We start from the raw sequence: 23,716 nt of genomic DNA, 5'->3' as shown, positions 1-23,716 counted from the left end.
GATATTTTTTTCGACGGCGGCTAATATAGTGACGCGGCCTATACATGGCTCGTCCCAATATTTTTGTTAAAAGTCGGGGGTGCGGCTTATAAAACGGTGCGTCTTGTAATCCGTCAAATACGGTACTCATTTCACTACACCAAGACCTCTCACACAGCTGAACGTGCACAATAGATACACGGATGTTGCCTGGCGTCGGCAATCAACAAAACTCATTATAAACTGGGAACAAGAAGGGCAAAGCCCATACGACTCACATGCTTGACCTTGACCTTAACTAAACCTAGCAATGACATCATACACTAAGAACTGCTTTACACATTTTTCCTACCAAAATACATGTGACCTTGACCCAAGGTCAAGGTCATCCAAGGTATTGCAACACAAAGCTGTTAATTCAAGACATAGGAAGTACAATGGTGCTTATTGGCTCTTTCTACCATGAGATATGGTCACTTTTAGTGGTTCACTACCTTATTTTGGTCACATTTCATAAGGGTCAAAGTGACCTTGACCTTGATCATATGTGACCAAATGTGTCTCATGATGAAAGCATAACATGTGCCCCACATAATTTTTAAGTTTGAAACAGTTATCTTCCATAGTTCAGGGTCAAGGTCACTTCAAAATATGTATACAATCCAACTTTGAAGAGCTCCTGTGACCTTGACCTTGAAGCAAGGTAAACCAAACTGGTATCAAAAGATGGGGCTTACTTTGCCCTATATATCATATATAGGTGAGGTATTGAATCTCAAAAACTTCAGAGAAAATGGGAAAAATAGCTGTTTTTTAGGCAACATTTATGGCCCCTGCGACCTTGACCTTGAAGCAAGGTCAAGATGCTATGTATGTTTTTTGGGGCCTTGTCATCATACACCATCTTGCCAAATTTGGTACTGATAGACTGAATAGTGTCCAAGAAATATCCAACGTTAAAGTTTTCCGGACGGACGGACGTCCGGACGGACGGACGGACGGACGACTCGGGTGAGTACATAGACTCACTTTTGCTTCGCATGTGAGTCAAAAAAAATGTAAGCAATAAAATAAAGCAAATAGATAGCACTGTAAAAGTGTAACCTTTTCAACCTCGCAAAATACAAAAGTAATAATAATTGCATACCAAAACAAAAGTCTTCCAAGAAAGAATCTGCTGCAAAGTGTCCAAAGTGACCAGCTTCAAACACACACCAGACACACAAAGAGTCACACAAAAGCAACCTTAGGGCAGGAGCTACCTTTAAAAAAGTTTAACACATTTCTGCAAAAGTTAAAATCATTCTGATGAATAGTTTTGAAATTATCTTGTCATTCGTGAACTAACATGTTTTCATTCAACGCTTTGCTTATTTGTCCCTTGATAATTCTTACTAAAGTCAATCTAAAAGGCTTGTTTGTTTGTTTATTTGTTGCTTAACGTCCAGCCGACTACGCAGAGCCATATCAGGACGAGGAAGGGGGGGATGAAGGGGGCCACTTGTCAAGCGATTCCTGTTTACAAATGCACTAACCCATTACTTGTGTCCCAGCAGGCTTTAGTAAAACTAAATTAATACCTACTGGAAGATTACCAGTTTCCAGTATGTTAAAATAGGCTTAACCTATCTACTGCTGGACTTACATCAGAACACTAACAGATTAAACTATACATGAATCGCGAGACAAGCGGCAAGAGAAGAGATTTTTGGAAAAAATACAGGTGAATGAGCAAGAAGGCAGAAAAAAGAAAAGAATTCATGAGGAAAAAGAGAGCATGACAGGAAAGAGGAACCAAAAATCTACCTAACAGCAAACTAGAAAGCTCCTGCGGTTCCAAAAACAGGAGGGGCCTTTAATTTCATAACCGCAGTGCCCCACTGCGGGACAATCTTAAAGGCTGCCATATTCGTAGCGTTCATTAATTAATTCATAATATTTACATGTGCCAATAATGTTATAAAACTGTACCTAAGGGGATATAATAACGATTGGCTGTAGCTTTCGAACACAGAAAAAATTATTTCAGTATTGCAAAGTGGTGTTGATAGTGTCGAATGTAAACAGAACAGTCTCAAATGCCATCTTTGGTTTATGAAACGTCACGAAGTGACGTCAACGGTCTAAAAATAGCCCAAGTCCTGGAGAACTGGTGCTAAACAATGCAATAAAGAATTAATTATTTATCGTAATTGGTAAGGACTTCAAACCTAAAACTTTGCAGGAAGCTTAATTTATACATCCCCGCAACGATGGTCACATATACTATCATTCTACGTACATTGGAGCAAATGCACACCAAACTTAACATAAACAGTTCCCGTTTCATAAATGTTGTAGTCAAATGAATTGAGGCGAAAAACAGTGTATTTTATGGTAGCTCCTCCCCTTAAACTTAAAGTAGATTACATGTCCTCAGCACTCACAGTGATCGTGATATCCATGTTCAAAACAAAACTTTTCTGGCCTCACAAAAATATTGTTTCCCCCGAACAAAAAAACCAGTCACACAATGGTGACACCTCTATATGAAAAGCAAGCAGCTATGTGTCTGTCAGGAATGCTAGGAAGACATAGCACCATTTCTGACAAAATTCATCTTGTCAACTGGATTCAAGTCCATGAAGTCAGCATCTTTGGTCTCAAACAGAGCAGCTAATTACATCTCTGCCTTGAAGCTCAAAGCCAGTAAACTATTTCTTTCGGTTGTCAATCAATTATCTGAACAAAATGGCTGTGGGTAAGATGAACCAAGTTGAAAAGACATCCGTACTCTCCCATACTAGGACAGCACACACACAAAAACATGTCGACATTTTTGCCGGTTTTGAAGTCCCGAAGAAGCCTTTCTTTCTTTCTTTCTTTATTTGGCGTTTAACGTCGTTTTCAACCACGAAGGTTATATCGCGACGGGGAAAGGGGGGGAGATGGGATAGAGCCACTTGTTAATTGTTTCTTGTTCACAAAAGCACTAATAAAAAAATTGCTCCAGGGGCTTGCAACGTAGTACTTCTTCTTCTTCTTCTTCGTTCATGGGCTTATATAGACTCCCACGTACACTCGTGTTTTTTTTAGCACGAGTGGATTTTTACGTGCAAGACCGTTTTTACCCCGCCATTCAGGCAGCATACGCCTATTTTTTGGGGAGGCATGCAGGGTATTTTCGTGTTTCTATTTATAACCCACCGAACTCTAACATGGATTACAGGATCTTTTCCGTGCGCACTTGGTCTTGTGCTTGCGTGTACACACGAAGGGGGTTAAGTCACTAGCAGGTCTGCACATAAGTTGACCTGGGAGATAGGAAAAATCTCCACTCTTGACCCACCAGGCGGCAGCGACCGGGATTCGAACTCACGACCTCCCGATTAGGAGGGCGACGTCTTACCACTGCGCCACTGCGCCCGTCGCAACGTAGTACAATATATTACCTTACTGGGAGAATGCAAGTTTCCAGTACAAACCGAAGAAGCCTCCACAGGTGAAAATGTTGACATGTTTTTGTGAGTGCTGTCCTTGTATTGACGAGTACACGTCTTGTGTTTCTTCAACTACAATCTGTTGTTCAAAGTGTGCAAACACTAAACTAAAAGCGGCATGACACTTGAAAAGCAATGAGTCACAGCAGTTTCCCGCTGTCACAGTCCCAGTCAACAATAAGAACGATATCAGTTTCCACTGGAAAACCAAGCCTGTATCATCAGCACCACAGCATTTGGCAACCAGGAAATCTTGCCTCAAACATCATCTGAGATGAAATCACAGCACCACGGTCTAAATTTGGGACTGAACAGTCTTGTCTTTGGGAAACCATCATTGAGACGATGTTGCAGCACCAAAGGCATTTAGGACTGGAAAACGTGGCCTCAGTCAGGCAATCACTGCCACTATCTCACAGCACCCACTATCTAAAACTAATGGATAGCACAGCCAATGAAACAGCGTGACCAGAGTGAGCCAATGAAACAGCGCGACCAGAGTGAGCCAATGAAACAGCGTGACCAGAGTGCCGCCATCTTACTAGACCCCACCACACTGACAACCATGGTCAAAGGGAAATAATCGAAGTTTCAAGAGTTGACAGCAGTTCCTCTCGAGGTGTAAACGGTGTCCCAACATAGCGGATCCGGTGGAGTCAACGTTCTGATAGCCAATAAGGCCTAAAAAAAAAAAAATAGGTGTGGTTACGGTAACCCGACCTACCCTATTTTTAGGGGCCGATCCAATAACTTTTTATTACATTTGTCACAACAAAAAAAAAAAGAGTGTAAAAAACGCAATGAAAGCGAAAACGCCCGAGTCGCACACTTATTTCCCTGTCAAGTAGGTTTAATTTGTACACATTAGAAAAAAAAGTTTAAAAAAAAAAGTGATTGCCTACCTACCTACCCTATTTTTTTTGGCTATGTTACCGTAACCACACCTATTTTTGTTGTTGGCCTAAGAAGGGACGCGCTATCCATTCTTTTTAGATCAGTGCACAGCACCACAGTCATTTAGAACCACAACATTCTTCTTCAAGCAATCAAGCACTGAGCCAGTGGCATCAATCACACCGCCCTCCTCAAACTGTGCGCCCCAGCATACTGTATGCACTACAAGCTGAAGAAACGTACCAGAAATTCATGGAGCGGGGGCTCGCAACGTACTGAACATGAACAGAGTGGATGCAGGGATGCCCTGAATGTCTGTTGTCATGCGTACCATCGGTGCTGATGTCAGACTGTAGTTCTCTGCAAGTGCTAGCACCAAAGTCAATATTCAGTGGATGCAAGAATATGAAGCCCAGCCTCCTGGTCCCGGGACCCTCAAAGGACCCCTCATACATTAAAGCTTGGGGTCCCAGGACCCTTTAGGTGGAGTGTCTGATCACATCTCAAGTCTACCACCACACTGTCTTCTTCTCCTCCTCTCCTTCTTCGTCCATGGGTTGAAACTCCCACGTTCACTCATGTTTTTGCCACAGCCTCAATCAGCACCCGACGTTTCCGAAGTGAAGGATAAGATGACGCTGTCCTCCACGGTGTGATCACATCTCAAGTCTACCACCACAGTGTCTTCTTCTCCTCTTCTTCTTCTTCGTTCATGGGCTGAAACTCCCACGTTCACTCAGTGCCACAGTGTCAATCAGCACCCGATGTTTCTGAATTGAAGGATAAGATGAGGCTGTCCTCCACGGTGTGGTCGCCAGGGCTGGTTACCATGGCAACAGAGGGAGGGCTCTGGGACGCCAGGATCAGGTTCTGGGGGAGACTGGCCAAGGACAGCGCAGTGCCTTCGTCGGCCCGCAGGATCTGACCGTTGGCTGTCACCACTGCAACAACAACATTGGCAAAGGTGTCAGTGCCTTCAACGCTCACAGCAAAGGAAAAACTCAACTTAACTCTACCTTCTACATCAAAAGGCATGCTAGACAATGCAACAATGGGAGGGGGGGGGGGGGGACATATGCAAAATCAGGGGGAACAATTTTTGAGTCACTTGAGAAAATGTGACTCTATGTAATCGGTCAGTGTTAGTCTGTCCGGCCGGCCGTCCGTCCGTAGACACCACCTTAACGTTGGACTTTTCTCGGAAACTATCAAAGCGATCGGGCTCATATTTTGTTTAGTCGTGACCTCCAATGACCTCTACACTTGAACGATGGTTTCGTTGACCTTTGACCTTTTTCAAGGTCACAGGTCAGCGTCAAAGGAAAAATTAGACATTTTATATCTTTGACAAAGTTCATCGGATGTGATTGAAACTTTGTAGGATTATTCTTTACATCAAAGTATTTACATCTGTAGCCTTTTACGAACGTTATCAGAAAAACAAGGGAGATAACTAGCCTTTTCTGTTCGGCAACACACAACTTAACGTTGGGCTTTTCTCGGAAACTATAAAAGTGACCGGGCTCAAATTTTATGTGAACGTGACTCATTGTGTTGTGAATAGCAATTTCTTCCTGTCCATCTGATGCCTCATATAATATTCAGAACTGCGAAAGTGACTCGATCGAGCGTTTGCTCTTCTTGTTCTTTACAGGGATGGAGTTTATGGGACATATAACAGAGGAAAAACTGAAAGGAATGGAGTCTGATGGAATGGAACTGCCCGTGCATGTGTTTGTGATACAGTTTTATAGAGCAATGTGTTATTCATTGATATGTGTGTGATTGCACGTATGTTGTCGTAGGATTTTGATTGTACAGCGCTTTGAGCAGGGTTAAACCCTGGATACATACGCTATATAAATATTATGCATTATTTATTTATCATTACTATTAATAGGATATACATCCGAGGATAACGAGTTAATGCATGTGTGTGTTTAAAAAAAAAAGGGGGGGGAGGGGGGGGGTTAGACTGGTACAGGGAAAAAATTGACAACAGCAACCAAACCCTCACCAGCAGTGACAAGAGCAGACGCAGCAGCAGCAGCAGCGGAGGAAGAAGGGGAGGTAACCTTCTGCTGGAGGTGGGCAGGTAACTGTGGCTGGATGTTGGCGATCTCCTGCGGCCAGAACTTCTGCGTGGGGCGTGTGACGGGTTTGTTCTTCTTGGCCTTGCTCTCACTGCTCGCTCCGTTGTCCAGCATGGGCTGAAGGATCCGCCGCCTGGCGTTGATGAACCTGAAACCATCGCATGTACCGTTAAGACCTCAACAAATCTGAGAAAATCGGAAGTTTTAAAATGGGGGTAATTTTACAGAGGTTATGAACAGAAAGTTTGAAAAACAAGGTCTTAACAAGAAGGGCAAAGCCCATACGACTCACATGCTTGACCTTGACATGGTCAAATAACTAAACCTAGCAATGACATCATACACTAAGAACTGCGACCTTGACCCAAGGTCATCCAAGGTCATGCAACACAAAGCTGTTAATTCAAGACATAGGAAGTACAATGGTGCTTATTGGCTCTTTCTACCATGAGATATGGTCACTTTTAGTGGTTCACTACCTTATTTTGGTCACATTTCATAAGGGTCAAAGTGACCTTGACCTTGATCATATGTGACCAAATGTGTCTCATGATGAAAGCATAACATGTGCCCCACATAATTTTTAAGTTTGAAACAGTTATCTTCCATAGTTCAGGGTCAAGGTCACTTCAAAATATGTATACAATCCAACTTTGAAGAGCTCCTGTGACCTTGACCTTGAAGCAAGGTAAACCAAACTGGTATCAAAAGATGGGGCTTACTTTGCCCTATATATCATATATAGGTGAGGTATTCAATCTCAAAAACTTCAGAGAAAATGGGAAAAATGTAAAAAATAGCTGTTTTTTAGGCAACATTTATGGCCCCTGCGACCTTGACCTTGAAGCAAGGTCAAGATGCTATGTATGTTTTTTGGGGCCTTGTCATCATACACCATCTTGCCAAATTTGGTACTGATAGACTGAATAGTGTCCAAGAAATATCCAACGTTAAAGTTTTCCGGACGGACGGACGGACGGACGGACGGACGGACGACTCGGGTGAGTACATAGACTCACTTTTGCTTCGCATGTGAGTCAAAAAGGAGGGAGTCTTAAAAGAGAGGTGCCACTGTAGCTCTGTGAGACAAGAAAGTCTGCACAAAGATGTACAGTCAAACCCAGAGGAACGACCAAAAATGGCATCATAGACAGGTGATCGCTATAGAAAGGTGAAAAATATAAAGTAAAACAACCGCCTGCTTCTCTACCAAGAATTCTTGCTATTATTAGTATTTTCCTCCTGCCATTATTCAAATTTAGGTGTTTCTTCTGCATAAAAACATCACCCACTTCCTTTATTAAAGGCCTTCTATTTCAGTTTCAACCTTCATTTATAATAATAATAATAATTGTCAGTAAGTACTGGTGTCACATGACTGATGTGAACCAGTTGATTGGCTAATGGCGATGCGCTAAAACTGTTAGCGCACTCTTGGAGTGCGCTAACTTTTCCACGGAGCGTATTCTTCCGCCCTTTGCCTAAGCGTGTGTACTCTCATCCTCAGAATTAATTAATGACATGTAGTTATATTCTCCACAATACCAATGATTATGACCATAAATTTCCTGCTTCTCAATTAAAGCAGAAGTGGGGTTTTTTTTCTGACAGATTGCATGTGCCTGTGCTACAGTTGCCACTGATCTAAAAATAGAACCCGCTGTGTCTAATTTTTCAGTTTCGACTTGCGAAGATTCCTCTCATAATTATGCCATGTTAGTGGCATGTAGCTTATCATCCACATTACCAAATGATGAGTTAGTATACAATTCCCAGCAGCTAACAGAAAACATGAAAATTTATATTAATTTTCTTATTTATTTATACTTACCAACACAATGTTATTTTGCATATAGCCCCTTAACTACCGAAAGAAAACGAAAGTGAAACTAGAGTTATACCCCAGAGTGACCGCCCTTTGCAGGTGGCGCCAGCAGTGCTTGGCGCCAAGCGCTGTCAGCTGGAATGCGGCACAGGCAACGCGGGCGCGCCACTTATCACTTCACCTATAAAACCGAATAGGCATGTGAAGAGGGGAGGAGGGAGGGAGCAATAAGAATAACATTGTGTTGGTAAGTATAAATAAATAAGAAAATTAATATAAATTTTCATGATTAATTTAGATTTACCAAGCACAATGTTATTTTGCATAGAATACCACCGAGGAGGTTGGGATCCCATGCCTTATCACTCCCAAACGAAGGTTGGCAGAGCAGGGGGAAGGCAGAGGTGCACGCACAGTGAACACCTAAGGACCTGGCCCCTGTCTGAATGAACCAAGAATTTGAAAATATCCACATATCTATGGTAAGAGACAACACTCACCTAGAGAGAGACCAGAGATTGTGAGAGAACAGCTTTCTTGATGCCGTAGGTCTCGTCTCCCCGTCTAGCCGAGAACGTGCGGAGGTAGAAGTCTGTGAAGGCAGACACAGACCTCCAGTAGGCTGCGTGCATGACTTGAGTCAACGGTACCCCCCGAACGAAACTGAGTGAGGAACTGATGGCCCGGATCTCATGTGCACGAACCGGAGTCGTTCGTGTCAGGTTAGCGTTTTTGTAAATTTGTTTGATCAGAAAAACTAACCAGCGAGCAATCGTCTGCTTGGAGATATCTCGTTCCATGTTAGGCAGAAGGGAGATAAACAAGGCTCGTTTAGTGGCCCTATGCGAAGCAGTACGGTCAAGATAGGCCTTTATGGCCCGAACGGGACATAAAAACCTATCCGGATCATCAGGGTCAAGGTCCCGAGTGAGAGAGGGAATGACGATGGGGGCTGAAAACACATCAGCCAGTTGGTTTTTTGCTCTGAACTCAGGCAAAAAGGAAAGAGTCATGGACGAAAGGTCAGGGGCAAACTCGACATCGTGTGGGAGACCACTAATGGCGTGGATACCACTGACTCTGCGCGCAGTTGCGAGCGAAACCAGAAAAACGGTCTTGAGAGTGAGGTCCCGAAGGGAGGCAGAGCTCAGAGGTTCGAACGGAGGAGACCTCAAGGCGTTAAGCACGAGGAAAACGTCCCATTTGGGAAAAGTGACTGTTTTGCGCACAGAACGATTCTTAATTCCGTCGATCAGATTGGTGATGAGGGAAGAATGAATAAGATGGAGAGGCCTGACCCCCGTGGCAGCCGCGATGGTACTGGTGACCGACGATTTGTACCCTAAGAGGGTACAAGCTTTGAAACCTTTCTGTAGATGAAGGGAGGAAAGGAAATTAGCCAGCTGGGTTGGAGAAGGCTGTAATGGGTCAAATTTCTTTCCGGCAGCGAAGGAAACCCAAGTGGACCAGCGTAGGGAGTAAAGGTTGTTAGTAGAGGGACGCCGAGCGTCAAGAGACAAGGAAACAGCGTGTGACGAAAGTCCTAATGTTCGCAGTTTTGACCGCACAAAAGCCAGGCGGTCAGGCGGAGGGAGTCGGGCGCGGGGTGTGGTATGCCCGATCGAGGTTGCAGGAGACTGAGCGAGTCGAGATTGAGGTCGAACGGGGGGACGTGGGAGAGCGCGAGCAGTTCGGGGAACCAAGCTGCCGTGGGCCAAAAGGGCGCGACCAAAAGCAGTGTGGGCCTCTCCTGAGCGTACTTGGCTAGGACTCGGGTTACCAGAGCCGTCGGGGGATAGGCGTAGGCTTGGAGACCCGACCATGGCAGAGCGAATGCGTCCTTTCCGAAGGCCATGGGGTCGTGAAACGGACTCACGTACAGAGGGAGTCGCTTGCTGTACCGGGTGGCAAAGAGATCCACTAACGGAGTGAACCAGTGGGACCACAGAGGAAGAAGGGCCTTGTGGGAAATGGTCCACTCGGTCGGCAAGATCTGATCTCGGCGACTGAGGAGATCCGCGAGGGAGTTCAATTTCCCCGGGATGAACTGTACTGAGAGGAGGATGTTCTGCTGGAAACACCAAAGCAAGATCTGCTCGGCCTTCAACGAGAGGGACGTTGAGTGTGTGCCCCCCTGGTTTTTCAGGTAAGCTAGGCAGACTGTGTTGTCCCCGTGAAGGAGAACAGACTTTCCCCGAAGGGTAGGAGCAAACTGAAGGAGAGAGAGGCGAACTGCCTCCATCTCGAGGAGATTGATGTGGAGTAGAGACTCCTGAGGGCTCCAGAGGCCGGAGGTCTCGAGAAGATCGAGGTGAGCGCCCCAGCCGGTCTTGGAGGCGTCCGTGAAAAGAAACACCTGGGGGGCTGGGGGCTGGATGGGTACCGGGGTCCTCAGCCACACCGGGTCTAACCACTGAGAGACAGCGGCCAGAAACCACGGGCCCAGAGTGATCACTTGCGAGTAGACAGGTGGTTTCGAGGACCGGAGAGCGACTTCTCGTTGGAGGGGACGCTTGAACACCCTCCCCAGGGGAAGGAGGGGGGAAAGAGATTCCATCGTACCCAGGAGTTGGCAAAGGTGACGAAGGGTCACGGTGCGGCGAGCACTGAGTCGCGCAATCCGTGACGTCAGGGCGTCGAGACGGGCTGAGGTGGGAGCCACCGTGTAGGCCACCGTGTCGAAAGACATGCCCAAATAGACAAAAGATTGGGACGGGTGGAGGTCGGACTTGGAGTGGTTGATCAGAAAGCCCAACTCTGAAGTCCAGTCCATGACCAGGCGCGAGTGAGTCCGACAGAGGGACTGGGTTGCCGCCAGGGTCAGCCAATCGTCCAGGTAGAGCTTCAGGCGAACTCCCTCCGCCCGGACCAAGGCAGCCAGTTCTCTGGTGACCTTGGTGAAAATGAGGGGGGCCAGAGACAGACCGAAGGGGAGGGCCCGAAACTGGTAGACCACCCCTGACCAGACGAACCGGAGGAGGTGTTGAACGTTCTCGTGGACCAGGATGTGAAAATAAGCGTCCGATAGATCGAGAGACGTGGCCCAGTCCCCCGGCCGGATGGCAAGTCTGATAGAGGGGGGAGTCTCCATCTTGAAAGGAGACTTTTGAATGTGCTCGTTTAGAGCAGAGAGGTCGAGAATCGGCCTGAACTCGCCGTTCTTTTTGGGGACCGTGAAGAGACGGGCGTAAAATCCCGGGCCGGGGTTGGACACCGGGAAGATGGCGCCTTTTGTCAACAGGTCCCGGACCTCTGCCTCCAGAGCACGAGCTCGAGAGGGATCGCTTGGTTCTGGGAACGCAATCGGGACGCCCGTGAGAGGAGGGGGGGAAACCAGAGGGAAGGAGTACCCCGTCCGTACCACTCTCAACACATACTGATTTCGAACGTGTTTTTCCCAAGCCGGGAGAGCACGTCGAAGAGAGCCCACGGAGGACAGGAGAGGGGCGGGGTGTTGGGAGGGCGGGCGGGGCGAGTCAAAAGGGACCCGAAGAAGGCTGCCGCTTCTGGGGGCCCTTCTGCCCTGGTTTCCGGGCCTTCTGCCGCTTCTGCCCGACGGGCTGAGGGCGGCGAAAATTCTGAGATTCCGGTTGCCGAGTGGGCCGCACCGGTTGAAAAGAAGAAGTTTGAGTGGCAGGGGGGCGGAAATCCTTGGGTGGGTTGCCCTTGTGACGCTTGGGAGGAGGGGCAGAACACGTCCGCGACCCTACCAAGAAATCTGACTGACGCCGCTTGTGCGACTGTTCAACCACGGCCTTGACAGTACCGGGATTAAACAGTGCAGACGGCGTGGTCAGGGTGTTCCGCAAAGAACGCCGTTCCTCAGGTGAGAGATAGGACGACTTAAGGTGTGCGTCCCGGAACAGCGCGAGCAGCTGTGCTCTGAGACGGAGGAGAAGTTCCGTCTGAGAGGTCATAGCGGCCCTAAGGGCAGAAAAGGCGTGTCCGGCCTGGTTACCGTCCACCTGGTCTAGGGGCGTGAAACCAGACCGGAGGTTGGAACCGGAGGCCACCGTACCCGTCGAGTTGATGGCAGCGTCTGACCAATGCCATGCATTGGAGAGACATTGAAGAGAGTCGCTGACAACCCCCTCCAAATGCGAAAAAGCCAACGGGGTCAAAGCGAAGGAGGACACTGCAGGGGCAGAGCCCCGAAAGGGTTCGTTATCGGCACCCACCGCCTTACTGGTGTGTTGAAAAGGGAGGGTGCTAGCGTCGAACGCGAACTGACCCCCGCTTTTACAAGTCATCCTAGGGAAAGAAAAAGGATCCCTAGGATTGGGGAAAGAGGGAGCAGTGTCCTGGGCCTCTGGGGGGACAGTGCTGCCAGTCTTGTCCGAATCATTAGACCGGAAAGACTGGAGCACGAGGTCCCACGCCAACCGAAGGTTAGGGTGACAGGTCAGTCGTAGGCGCGAACGCCTGTCACTCAGGGGACCCCCCTGCATGGAGTCGAAGGCCGCCCGAGCGTTAGCCTTAGAGGACTGGCCTTCGGAAAACGCCCCGTCTCCCAACTTGTCCGCCAACAGGTTGAGGAATGTGGTTGTCACCGTGGACCTGTCGGCAGACGGGTCCTCAGGGGAAATTTCCTCTGACTCAAAAAGAGCCAGCGGAGGAGAAGGAGGACACCCATGGCGTGGAGCCGGGGGAGCCGAGGGGTTCTCAGAGTGTGTGGTTGACGGTATAGAACCGGAACCTCCTCCCCGGACTGCAGAGGAGAGAGAGTCAAGCTGACCCTGGACGGAGCGCCTCAGAGAAAAGAGTTCCTCCTTGAATGAGGACATCATCGAAAGAAGACTGTTTGAAGATGTGTCAGCAACCTTAGGAGGCTGAAGATCGGGATACAGATCGTCCTCGGACGAGATGTCGTCGAACTCCCGAAAGGCGGAAGGCAGGCCTAAATCAAAGTCCTGGGGGTGGTCAAAACCAGAGCCCGCCAGAACCGAGGAGGTCACTGCCTGTGAGGTATGTCCCCCATGAGGGGGGGCCACATTAGAACCGTCCCGGGCCGAGGGCCCGTTAGGAGGAGCGGCACGGGAGCTGTCCCAAAACGTGGCCCCGTTCAGGGCAGCGGCCCGGGCCCCGGCCCCGTCGGGGCACGGAGACCGGGCCGGGGCCCACACCGGGCCCGGGGCCCGGGCCCCGCCAGAGCACGGGGCCCGGGCCCCGACCAGGCCAGCGGCCCGGGCCCCGCCCAGGCCCGCGGCCCGGGCCCCGTCCAGGCTAGCGGCCCGGGCCCGTCCAGGCCCGCGGCCCGGGCCCCGTACAGGCCAGCGGCCCGGGCCCGGGCCCCGTCAAAGCACGGGGCCCCGTCCAGGCCAGCGGCCCGGGCCCGGGCCCCGTCAAAGCACGGGGCCCGGGCCCCGTCCAGGCCAGCGGCCCGGGCCCCGTCCAGGCCAGCGGCCCGGGCCCCGGCCCCGTCGGAGCACCGGGCCCAGGCCCCGTCAAAGCACGAGGCCCGGGCCCCGTCCAGGCCAGCGGCCCGGGCCCCGTCCAGGCCAGCGGCCCGGGCCCCGGCCCCGGCCCCGCGAGAACACGGGGCCCGGGCCGCGGACTCGTCCAGGCTTATTGACCGGGCCCTGTCCAGGCTCGTGGTCGGGTCGGCGTCCCCGTGATTGGGAGAGGAACGATCAACCGACATGACCAGGCCATCTAAGTCCGATATCACGCAAGGGGCTGCGAGTGACTGGACAGATGAAATCCCCAGGAAACCAGCATCCCGTAGGACTTGACAGGCCGCAGAGAGAGCTGCGGAGGACGCTGCAGGTAGCTGGGAGGCAGTGGAGGGGAGCGCTGAGACCGCCTCCAAAGCCTCCGTGACTTGACCCCGCAGCTGGTCCGGACCTTGACCCTGAAGACCAGGGGGAGGGGGGTAGTCAGTCAAAACCGGACCACCCGCCTGCCCCCCGGGACCAACTAGTAGACCAGAGGGGGTCTCACTCCATAAAGGCGGGTGAGAGAGGGAAAGTTGAACCTCAGAGCCCCCACTCAAAGGGGAAGGGGGCTCCGGGGTCGAGCGGCCAGAAATCGGCGCACTCAACAACCTTTGTTGGAGGAGATCCAACTTCCTTTGTTTGGAACGACGTTTACGCAGAGCGTTGGGAGTAGGGGAAGGGCTGGGGGCCCAACGTCCCGTGCTATCCCGGCTCTGATCAGAACCAGACATAATTATACTGTGAAAGAACAAGGAAAGAAGATAAAGCTAGCAAGCAGACGATAGCTGAATCAAAAAATAGAAATAAAAAATTTTCACTTCCCTGAACAAGAAGACACCGGTCGCGTGTGAAGATCACAAGAACCAACGGTATTCACACCAGAAGCATAGGGAAGAACACCGTGACACAGACACAAGGAGGCTTAATCTTCTTTATGTATTTTCTTCCAAGAAGAATAAGCCATAGAATCACTAACGAAAAAACACAACCGGTAGAGATCCAGGAAACTAGACCGTAAGCACTGCCGATGTGTACACGTCGGCGAAAAGAGGTGAAGTGATAAGTGGCGCGCCCGCGTTGCCTGTGCCGCATTCCAGCTGACAGCGCTTGGCGCCAAGCACTGCTGGCGCCACCTGCAAAGGGCGGTCACTCTGGGGTATAACTCTAGTTTCACTTTCGTTTTCTTTCGGTAGTTAAGGGGCTATATGCAAAATAACATTGTGCTTGGTAAATCTAAATTAATCACAAGTGTTATTCTGATAACGTAGCAGTTAGATCAGCACGTAGCAGACTACACTGAAATATGACTGCATCTGTTCAGTAAATGAATGTTTTCCGAATTATTATTTCAAGGCAAGAACAATCGGAATCGAAAACGTGTAGGGTTTAGAACGTTCTTACCATATATAAGACTTATTACTAGCCTGCCTCATGCGTGCAGACTCAGTGCAACGTGACGAGCAATTTTTGTTTTTGAAATGAGACTCAGTGCAGTGGTTCGATTGCCATAGCTTAGCAGACGACATAAATCCCGCTCAGCAAATTAACATGTTGGGCAAATCAGTGTGAACGATAACACGATGGGGATATAATACGTGTAGGGTTCAGAGCATTCTTACCGTTCATATTTAGAACCAGAATCCCCGATGAGTGAAGATACCACACGAGAAACATGCCACATTTATTTTGAAAATGTGCTTTCCGTCGACCTTGGCAAGGGGCAAAACTCTGCACAGTCAATCTGTCGAAGCTCGATGAAGGTTTCGAATCGCAAATAACTAAGAGCACAGTCCTTTCTCCGAGTTTAAATGAGGTCTCTATGAAAGATCATCACTTTTTAGCTTAACGCTACACTGGAATTTACCAACAGAAATTAAAACAAGAGTTTGCGTGTGACAAAAGCACGACACACTTGAGACAGCCCACACAAAAGTAGATCCAGTGACACAAACCTGACCACACAGTTACGCCTATCCAAATGCGCGTTGCAAAATGTGCATTTTGAATCTTTTTTTTATCTGGCGGTACTGACAATATCGTTATTGAAACAATCCCAGTGCACTAAAATAATGAATTTTCTCGATTTGCTCTATAAATCCCTTAGTGCACTGGGATGTCTCAATAACATTAACTTAAATAATGGACACTTATTAATCGCCCCTTCTCACCGCGATGTACAATAGCAACAGCGTGAACACACACACACACACACACACACACACACACACACACACACACACACACACACACACACACACACACTTTATAGCTATCTACCACACAAAAAACAGCAAAGAAGAAAAATATTGGGAAGAATCAGATATGTTACCAGTTGTTGACTTGCAGCAGTGTGAGGTTTGTCTGGCTGGCTATCTGACGTTTCTCATCCTCCGTGGGGTATGGATGCTGCACAGGCACACAAACATGTCACTCATGTAACTAAATCACGTGCCGCCATTCCATACTTTCATACCATCCTGACGAAGGCAGTTTATCTGCCGAAATATTGATCAAAACAAGTACCTAACCTGGTTACTGGTGTGTCTTCTTTTTATCTAAACATGTAACTCTTAATACTGAATCTTCTTTCTTTTAGACTCAATTAGTTAGTCAGTTAATCACTATCATATTTCTTTGATCTGTTTTAGTTGCCACCTTTATATGTAGAATTATATAACCCTCTCCAAATTTGCCAGGTTAGGGTTTTCACTTGCAATACTCTCCCTACCCTTTCATTGAAGTTACATAGTTTTGGTCTTCATTTTGTTTACACCAATCGCAACACAGGTTTACTTACAAAAGTTGCATACACACGTGCACGCCTGCACACAAACACTTTCTCCCATTCCCCACATAAATACCCCCCCCTGCTCACTAGATGCTGGAATAGCCATGTTTTCATATTTGTGTTCACCCTACGTACGATGTGTCTGGAAACACCTCCGCGCGGAGAGGTTTTGCAGCCACACGGCAGCAAGCACTATGTCTCTAGACAGTGTTGCCTGTTTTGGCAAGACGCCTCGCGTGGTGTTGCATCCCCCCCCCTCCCCTTCCACACACACAACCCCTACTCACCACTAAGTGCTGGAAGAGCCATGTTTTCATGATTTGTGTTGCTTGTTTCGGTAAGACGCCTGGCTCAGTGTTGCGTCCCCCCCCCCCCCCCCATCCCACACACACAACCCCTACTCACCACTAAATGCTGGAAGAGCCATGTTTTCATGATTTGTGTTGCTTGTTTCGGTAAGACGCCTGGCTCAGTGTTGCGTCTCCCCCCCCCCCCCCCCCCCATACAAAACCCCTACTCACGACTAAATGCTGGAAGAGCCATGTTTTCATGATATGTGTTGCTTGTTTCGGTAAGACGCCTGGCTCAGTGTTGCGTCTCCCCCCCCCCCCCCCCCCCCCCCCTACAAAACCCCTACTCACGACTAAATGCTGGAAGAGCCATGTTTTCATGATTTGTGTTGCTTGTTTTGGTAAGACGCCTCGCTTGGTGTTACGTCTCTTGCCCAAGGGGTCGTCATCGTCAAAAGAATCGTCAGCAGATAGACACGCACTCATTGACACTGGAAAAAAAAGTCATTCTGTTAGAACACTGAAATATCTCACTAAAATCAGGGAATAAATACTGTATTAGGCCTCAGAAGACAAAAGGTCGATCTGACCTGGATTGACATAATCATGTACAACATATATAAATCCAAATGTCCTGGCTTTGTCCGCTTGGTAAGAAAACTAATGGGTCAGAAGATCTCCCACATGTCAAAACTATTGGACGGTCGACCGGCAAGGGGTCAGACCAATGAGCCAGATAAAAAATTTAAAAAAACAATGACCGAAGACCGCCTGGGAACAACGCTGTAAACATACATTCAGAGAGTCATGTTTTTGTTTTCGTTTCGTGAGCATTAATGGAACAAGAAGAGCAAACGCTCGATCGAGTCACTTTCGCAGTTCTGAATATTATATGAGGCATCAGATGGACAGGAAGAAATTGCTATTCACAACACAATGAGTCACGTTCACATAAAATTTGAGCCCGGTCACTTTTATAGTTTCCGAGAAAAGCCCAACGTTAAGTTGTGTGTTGCCGAACAGAAAAGGCTAGTTATCTCCCTTGTTTTTCTGATAACGTTCGTAAAAGGCTACAGATGTAAATACTTTGATGTAAAGAATAATCCTACAAAGTTTCAATCACATCCGATGAACTTTGTCAAAGATATAAAATGTCTAATTTTTCCTTTGACGCTGACCTGTGACCTTGAAAAAGGTCAAAGGTCAACGAAACCATCGTTAAAGTGTAGAGGTCATTGGAGGTCACGACTAAACAAAATATGAGCCCGATCGCTTTGATAGTTTCCGAGAAAAGTCCAACGTTAAGGTGGTGTCTACGGACGGCCGGCCGGCCGGACAGACTAACACTGACCGATTACATAGTCACTTTTTCTCAAGTGACTCAAAAATATTGAAAGCTAGAAATGAAAACAAAGACTATAGCTAAATCCAACACAAATAATGAGATACAAAGTCTGAAGACAGGCTTTCTCTGTCTTTTCCACTCCACTTCAACCACCACCATTTTGCTTTCAGATAGGATATTCTATCATATTCATTTTGGGTAGAATGTTCATGAATACTCACGGTTGGTAGGAGTCTGTTGTGTAGCCATGGGGGAACCCACCATCCCTATCTGTGACAGTGGAGTGCTCCCTTGTATCACTGAGGTTGTGCCCACTGCGCTCTGTAAGGGGGAAGGCTGGATCTGTCAGCAATCAACAAATTTCTTTTCAAACCAGAAAGTCACTGTTAGTATCGTATTAACCTTTTAACTACCATACCGCCCGATACCGCCCGTCTTCCGCCATTGCCGCTATTCCCATACCGCCCGATACCGCCCCTCGCCGGTGTAGCGTCGGTTTCGGTTGTTTGCGGTTGTTGTGCGCGAGCAGTAGTAATAAGACGGTTGCAAATGCATTGTGGGATTGTCTCACTTCCGCCAAGTTGTGTTTGCAAGTGCTTTCGACTTCAGTGCGAGTTTCAATCGATCTTTTTTCACGGGATTTTTTTGTGCGTGTCTCCGACATGGATTCCGAGGACAGCGATCCAGAGTTCACTGCTCTGCTGGATAATCTCATCGAAAATCGACATGAATTGGAAGATTCTGGCTCCGACATCAGCGTTAGTTCAGTGAACACCGCTGATTTGACTGACTTCGATCATTTATCAATCTGACTACTAGAAGCTGAGTAATAATAATTTAAACAAACATACTCGTTTTTGACTGTCTTTGCTCAAAATAACTTGGGAGCTGAGGGATTCTACAGTAAAAAAAAATTGGTAGTTAAAAGGTTAAAGAAACACACAACATAAATCAAACCAAGTCTTCCCAAACAATAGAAAACCCTGAAGCTATATGGTGACCAACAAAAAAGAATGTGGAAAAATGCAACAAGAAAACATCTTTCAACTTTTCTTGAGGCAATAACTTCAAACACATTACATTAACCTCCCCCCCCCCCCCCCCCTAAACACATACACACCATATTTTGCATCATTGGCATGATGATAGACTTGAATAAATAAAACTAAACAAGAAATGGGAACAAGGATACCAACAACAACAAAATTCAAAGGTTTTTGAAGCCTGAAAGTTACCGAACGTTTCAAAATATATTCCATAAATTCAAAGGATGTGTAAAAAAACCGGCTCCAAAATTGTATCTTGAAGCTCACAAAGAAAGTCTAATTTCAGCCAAAAATCGATAGTTTCTCTACTGTGAACAACACAACACAAAGAAGAAGAAAAGGAGAGGAAGAAAAAAGCTGCCGACATCACAAAACACGGTTTAATTCCCACCTGTATGGGCTGAGCGACGATGCCTTGCGGCGTGTGCACCATCTGGTACACCATGTTGCCCGAGATGATCTGACCCTGGCTGATGGTTGCCATGGCGAGGCCCGGCTGCATCACCATCCCCCCGCCCATCATTGGTGTGGTGGTCAGGGTACCCACAGCCGCCCCTCCCGACACTGAAAGCACAAAATGACGTGACAAAATATGATTTAGAATTTTTTGTTTAAAAAGTTAGTTGATTGAATGTTCAATTTTTAATAAAAATAAAAAAAGACGGGAGCAGTGGCCTAGTAGTTAAGACATCAGCCTCCTCTGGGGAAGGTCGTGGGTTCGAATTCCAGTCCCGCCTGGTGGGTTAAGGGTGGGTATTTTCCTTATCTCCCAGGTCAACTTATGTGCAGACCTGCTAGTGCCTTATCCCCCTTCGTGTGTACATGCAACCACAAGACCAAGTGCGCACATTCTACAATCAAGAATCAAAAAGGTGGGGGTGGGCCCTCCCTAAGTAGTTGGGCAAAGGGGAGGGGGGGGGGGGGCGGAACAGGTCTCCCTAAGCACTCTAAATGCATAAAAAGGCTATTTTATGGAACTTTTAAATAAAGATGAAACAGAACATGATTCAAAACTATTTGACTAAAAACTAAAATAAATAGCAACTTGAAGGCAAAGAAGATAAAAACGTGGAAGCATCCCTGACCTGTCCAGTCAGTAAAACCGGAGCCCGAGGCGGGTGAGAGGGTGGGGGGCAAAGTAAAGGTCGCCGAGGCGCAGAGTAAAACTAAACTAAAAGGGAAAGATTACAGAAAAGTGGAAACAACCCTCACCTGTCCAGTCTGTGACCCCAGAGCCCGAGGCGGGTGAGAGGGTGGGGGGCAAAGTAAAGGTCGCCGAGGCGCAGAGTAAAACTAAACTAAAAGGGAAAGATTACAGAAAAGTGGAAACAACCCTCACCTGTCCAGTCTGTGACCCCAGAGCCCGAGGCGGGTGAGAGGGGGGGAGAGTCAAGGTCGTCAAGACGCAGGAGGTGTTCACTCTGCAGCTTGCCCTTGAGGCAGGAGATGTAACGTGTGCAGAAGTCCTTGCACAGGTCGCTCACCTTCTCCAGCTCCAACAGGTGAATCCGCAACACCTGTACCGCCTTCAGCATCTGTCACACACACGGGGAGATGGTTGAAGGAACACTACTTCTTGTGAAAACTTCTTCTTCTTTGTTCATGGGCTTAGACTCCCACGTTCACTCATGTTTTTTGCACGAGTGGATTTTTACGTGTATGACCATTTTTACCCCGCCATTCAGGCAGCATACGCCTATTTCGAGGGAGGCATGCTGAGTATTTTCGTGTTTCTATAACCCACCGAACTCTGATATGGATTACAGGATCTTTTTCATGCGCACTTGGTCTTGTGCTTGCGTGTACACACGAAGGGGGTTAAGTCACTAGCAGGTCTGCACATAAGTTGACCTGCGAGATCGGAAAAATCTCCACTCTTAACCCACCAGGCGGCAGCGACCGGGATTCGAACTCACGACCTCCCGATTAGGAGGCCGACGTCTTACCACCACGCCACTGCGCCCGTCCTTGTGAAAACAAATAGAGAATACTACATGGCTTGCCGTGTTGTACCAGATTTACACAAGTTGCTTTTTTAAATATTGAACTGCGAGCGAAAGCGAGATTTTCAATATTTGAAAAAGCAACTCCTGTTGCATAGCAAGCCATGTGGTATTCTGTTTATCCTACATACTGTACTTATGTGTAGCTTACTCAGAACGTCCCGCAGTAGAGGCATACAAATTGTAGACACTTCTTCAGGAATCTCGATCTCTTCCTAAGTCTCTCATAACCTTTCACGTCAAAGCAAAGAAACGTCACTTTGGAAAGTGTAGCATAACGTTTTAGTTCTAAAAACTCTTCTTGGAGAAACAGCAGGCGCAACAGTGTTTCCATAATGACGTTTGTCTTGGTGACTATGGCATCATATGCAGTGAAAAAGCAGGTACCTACCAGACTAGTTTGACACGACCTTATCTACATGTTAGGCACACAAAAAAAAGTTGTATGTTTCTGGTCACCCGACCCTACCTAGGTTCTTCCCGCCAATCCTAGACTTTTTTTTTATTGCATTTTTAAAAAAAAAGCGTCAAACCACGAAAGTAACAGACGGCAGACGACACAAGGGGGATAACCCCGCATCCCTTTTGTCTCATTTGTTTTGTAATGTGTTGTCTTTCTCTTTGTATAGTAAGTCCAGTCTCTTTGCGTCACTGTATAGTTATTTTCTACCCTGACCAAAAAACAAACAAAAAAACAAAAAAATCCCTACCTACCTACCCTATGTTTTGTAGCCATGTTACCAGAAACATACAACTTTTTTTGGGGGGCCTTATACGCACGTGTGGTTTGAGCAATATTGTTATCTCATGAGTGGTCTCTCTCACGTATGTAAGATAATCAACTTTCCCCCATATTAATGAATTGCATAATTTTCTGTACAAAGTTATCGTTCACATGTGTGTGTGTGTTTATGTGTGTGTATCTCAGTGTAGTGTCCGTACCAAGTGGTCGAGGTCGGCATCGTCGGTGTAGAAGGTCTGGTTGTTCTGATGGCCGTGTTCCACAAAGCTGCGGATGTCACTGTCGTAGTCTGTGCCCACAAACGCGTCCATGGAAGCCGAGGCCAGCTCACATTTCTCAAACACCATGGCCATCAGCGGGAACAGCGGGTGTCTGGCAAAAAATCATCAATAGACCCAATCGGTATTGCAAACTCTCGAAAACTTCAATGCATAGCAAAGTATGTGGTACAACTATCTTGGGCAAGCCGAGAAAGCCGAGGTTCGAAGTTGTCCCAGACGTTCAAAGCAAAACAAAGAGTTTGTCTTGCAGATATGTTGGGAGAGCTGCTCAAATACTGAAAAGGTCTATTACAGGTTCTGCCTACCCTCCAAGTGAAGCTTCAGGGACAAAGTTCTGTTGAAGATTAAAAGAAGTCGAGGTTGCGCGAAGCGCAAGCGAGCCGGCTAGGGGGGTCCGGGGGCATGCCCCCCCGGAAAAAAAATTTGGCCAAAAGGACACAATTGGTGCAATTGGTGTCATTTTACCCTAACATTGCCTTCAAATCATCTTGCCAAACTTGAACATTGTCACTGTAAATGTCACTGAAAAAATGAAATTCAAACTTACAATATTTTGAAAGCTCTTCGCAATTTTTGAGTCTGGAAACATAAGTTTGACGCCTTTGCTCATTTTGTCTAATGTCGCCATCGGCAAATTCAGTTCCAGCACGAGGTCCACCATTTTAGTTTCGGCTCTTATCACGTCCATATCGTGGTTCGAAACATCACTAGCAGTTGGTCCTCTCTGGAAAAATCCAGTGATTTTACTAGTATTGGTGTTTGCCTTTTCGCGTGTTTCTTTATTCTTGATGTGATTCGGGCCTTCCACATGTCGTCGAATGTCATCAATGCCGCCAGATTTACAGCCGAATTCACTAACACAAATCGTGCACAAAACCTTCGTTTCGACACTTCCTGGCTTGATACACGGGTATGTCTCCGTATATTTCTCGATGTATTTCTGCGGACGCTTCATTTTTTTCGCAGGGTCATTATCGGTTTCACACACAGCGAGATTTTCTTTCCTTTTTGACGCCATCTTTTCTTCGACCTTTTCTTCTTGCAAGAAGTTGACGCGCATGCGTATTAGCTACAAAAAGCTGCTCGGCAATAGTCGGAACCCGCCTACGTCATTTCTCAGCTGTGACTTCGGCAATTTCCGGAAGTCATTCACCAGGCAATCTCTCTCGCTCACACTGTTGTGAGCGTGTTTGGAATTTTTTTGAGTTTCCGGGACGCATTTCGAACATCCGTATTTTCCGGAACACTTGATAAAATTTATTGATTTCCGGGACAAATACGGAAATTCCGTAACGGTAGGCAGACCTGCTATTATAACTACACAGGTTACAAGGATATAATGGGGGACATTTTTTCTTTCATCGCCCCAAGAACTATACACTAACACAGTTCAGGTTGGAGGCTGTAATTATGTCATCACACACAGCAATACATACATGTTCCTTAAAATAAGGAAACACAGGAAGTTTTCTGACTTTTCATGCCTGCGTGTTCCATGGCTGAAACTGAATGCTGC

The 23,716-nt window shown here is 47.4% G+C and overlaps 1 protein-coding gene across 1 annotated transcript; it reads right to left on the bottom strand.

Annotated features, from left to right (window-relative positions):
• Window positions 1-3,365: 3,365 nt before the first annotated feature.
• On the bottom strand, window positions 3,366-22,288 carry LOC138956001 (homeobox protein PKNOX2-like). Its single transcript, XM_070327480.1, has 8 exons — window positions 22,120-22,288; window positions 20,514-20,709; window positions 19,566-19,738; window positions 18,350-18,470; window positions 17,135-17,274; window positions 16,035-16,111; window positions 6,370-6,593; window positions 3,366-5,293 (listed from the first exon to the last, which is right to left on the bottom strand). Exons 1-8 carry the CDS (start codon window positions 22,270-22,272, stop codon window positions 5,103-5,105), a joined length of 1,275 nt encoding a protein of 424 aa, XP_070183581.1. The 5' UTR covers window positions 22,273-22,288; the 3' UTR covers window positions 3,366-5,102.
• Window positions 22,289-23,716: the final 1,428 nt, after the last annotated feature.

This window comes from Littorina saxatilis, unplaced genomic scaffold (assembly GCF_037325665.1).
Source record: "Littorina saxatilis isolate snail1 unplaced genomic scaffold, US_GU_Lsax_2.0 scaffold_1501, whole genome shotgun sequence".
In the NCBI taxonomy this organism is placed as follows: domain Eukaryota; kingdom Metazoa; phylum Mollusca; class Gastropoda; order Littorinimorpha; family Littorinidae; genus Littorina; species Littorina saxatilis.
Note: the sequence above shows the minus strand (reverse complement) of the source record. Positions and strands in the feature narration are given on the sequence as shown.

Coding starts and splice junctions, on each gene's coding strand:
- LOC138956001 (XM_070327480.1), bottom strand. CDS start 22,272: ATGGCCATGGTGTTTGAGAAATGTGAGCTGGCCTCGGCTTCCATGGAC. Junction 20,710..22,119: donor ATGCCGACCTCGACCACTTG/GTACGGACACTA, acceptor TGTGTGTGACAG/ATGCTGAAGGCGGTACAGGT. Junction 17,275..18,349: donor ACAACAGACTCCTACCAACC/GTGAGTATTCAT, acceptor TTTTTTTTCCAG/TGTCAATGAGTGCGTGTCTA.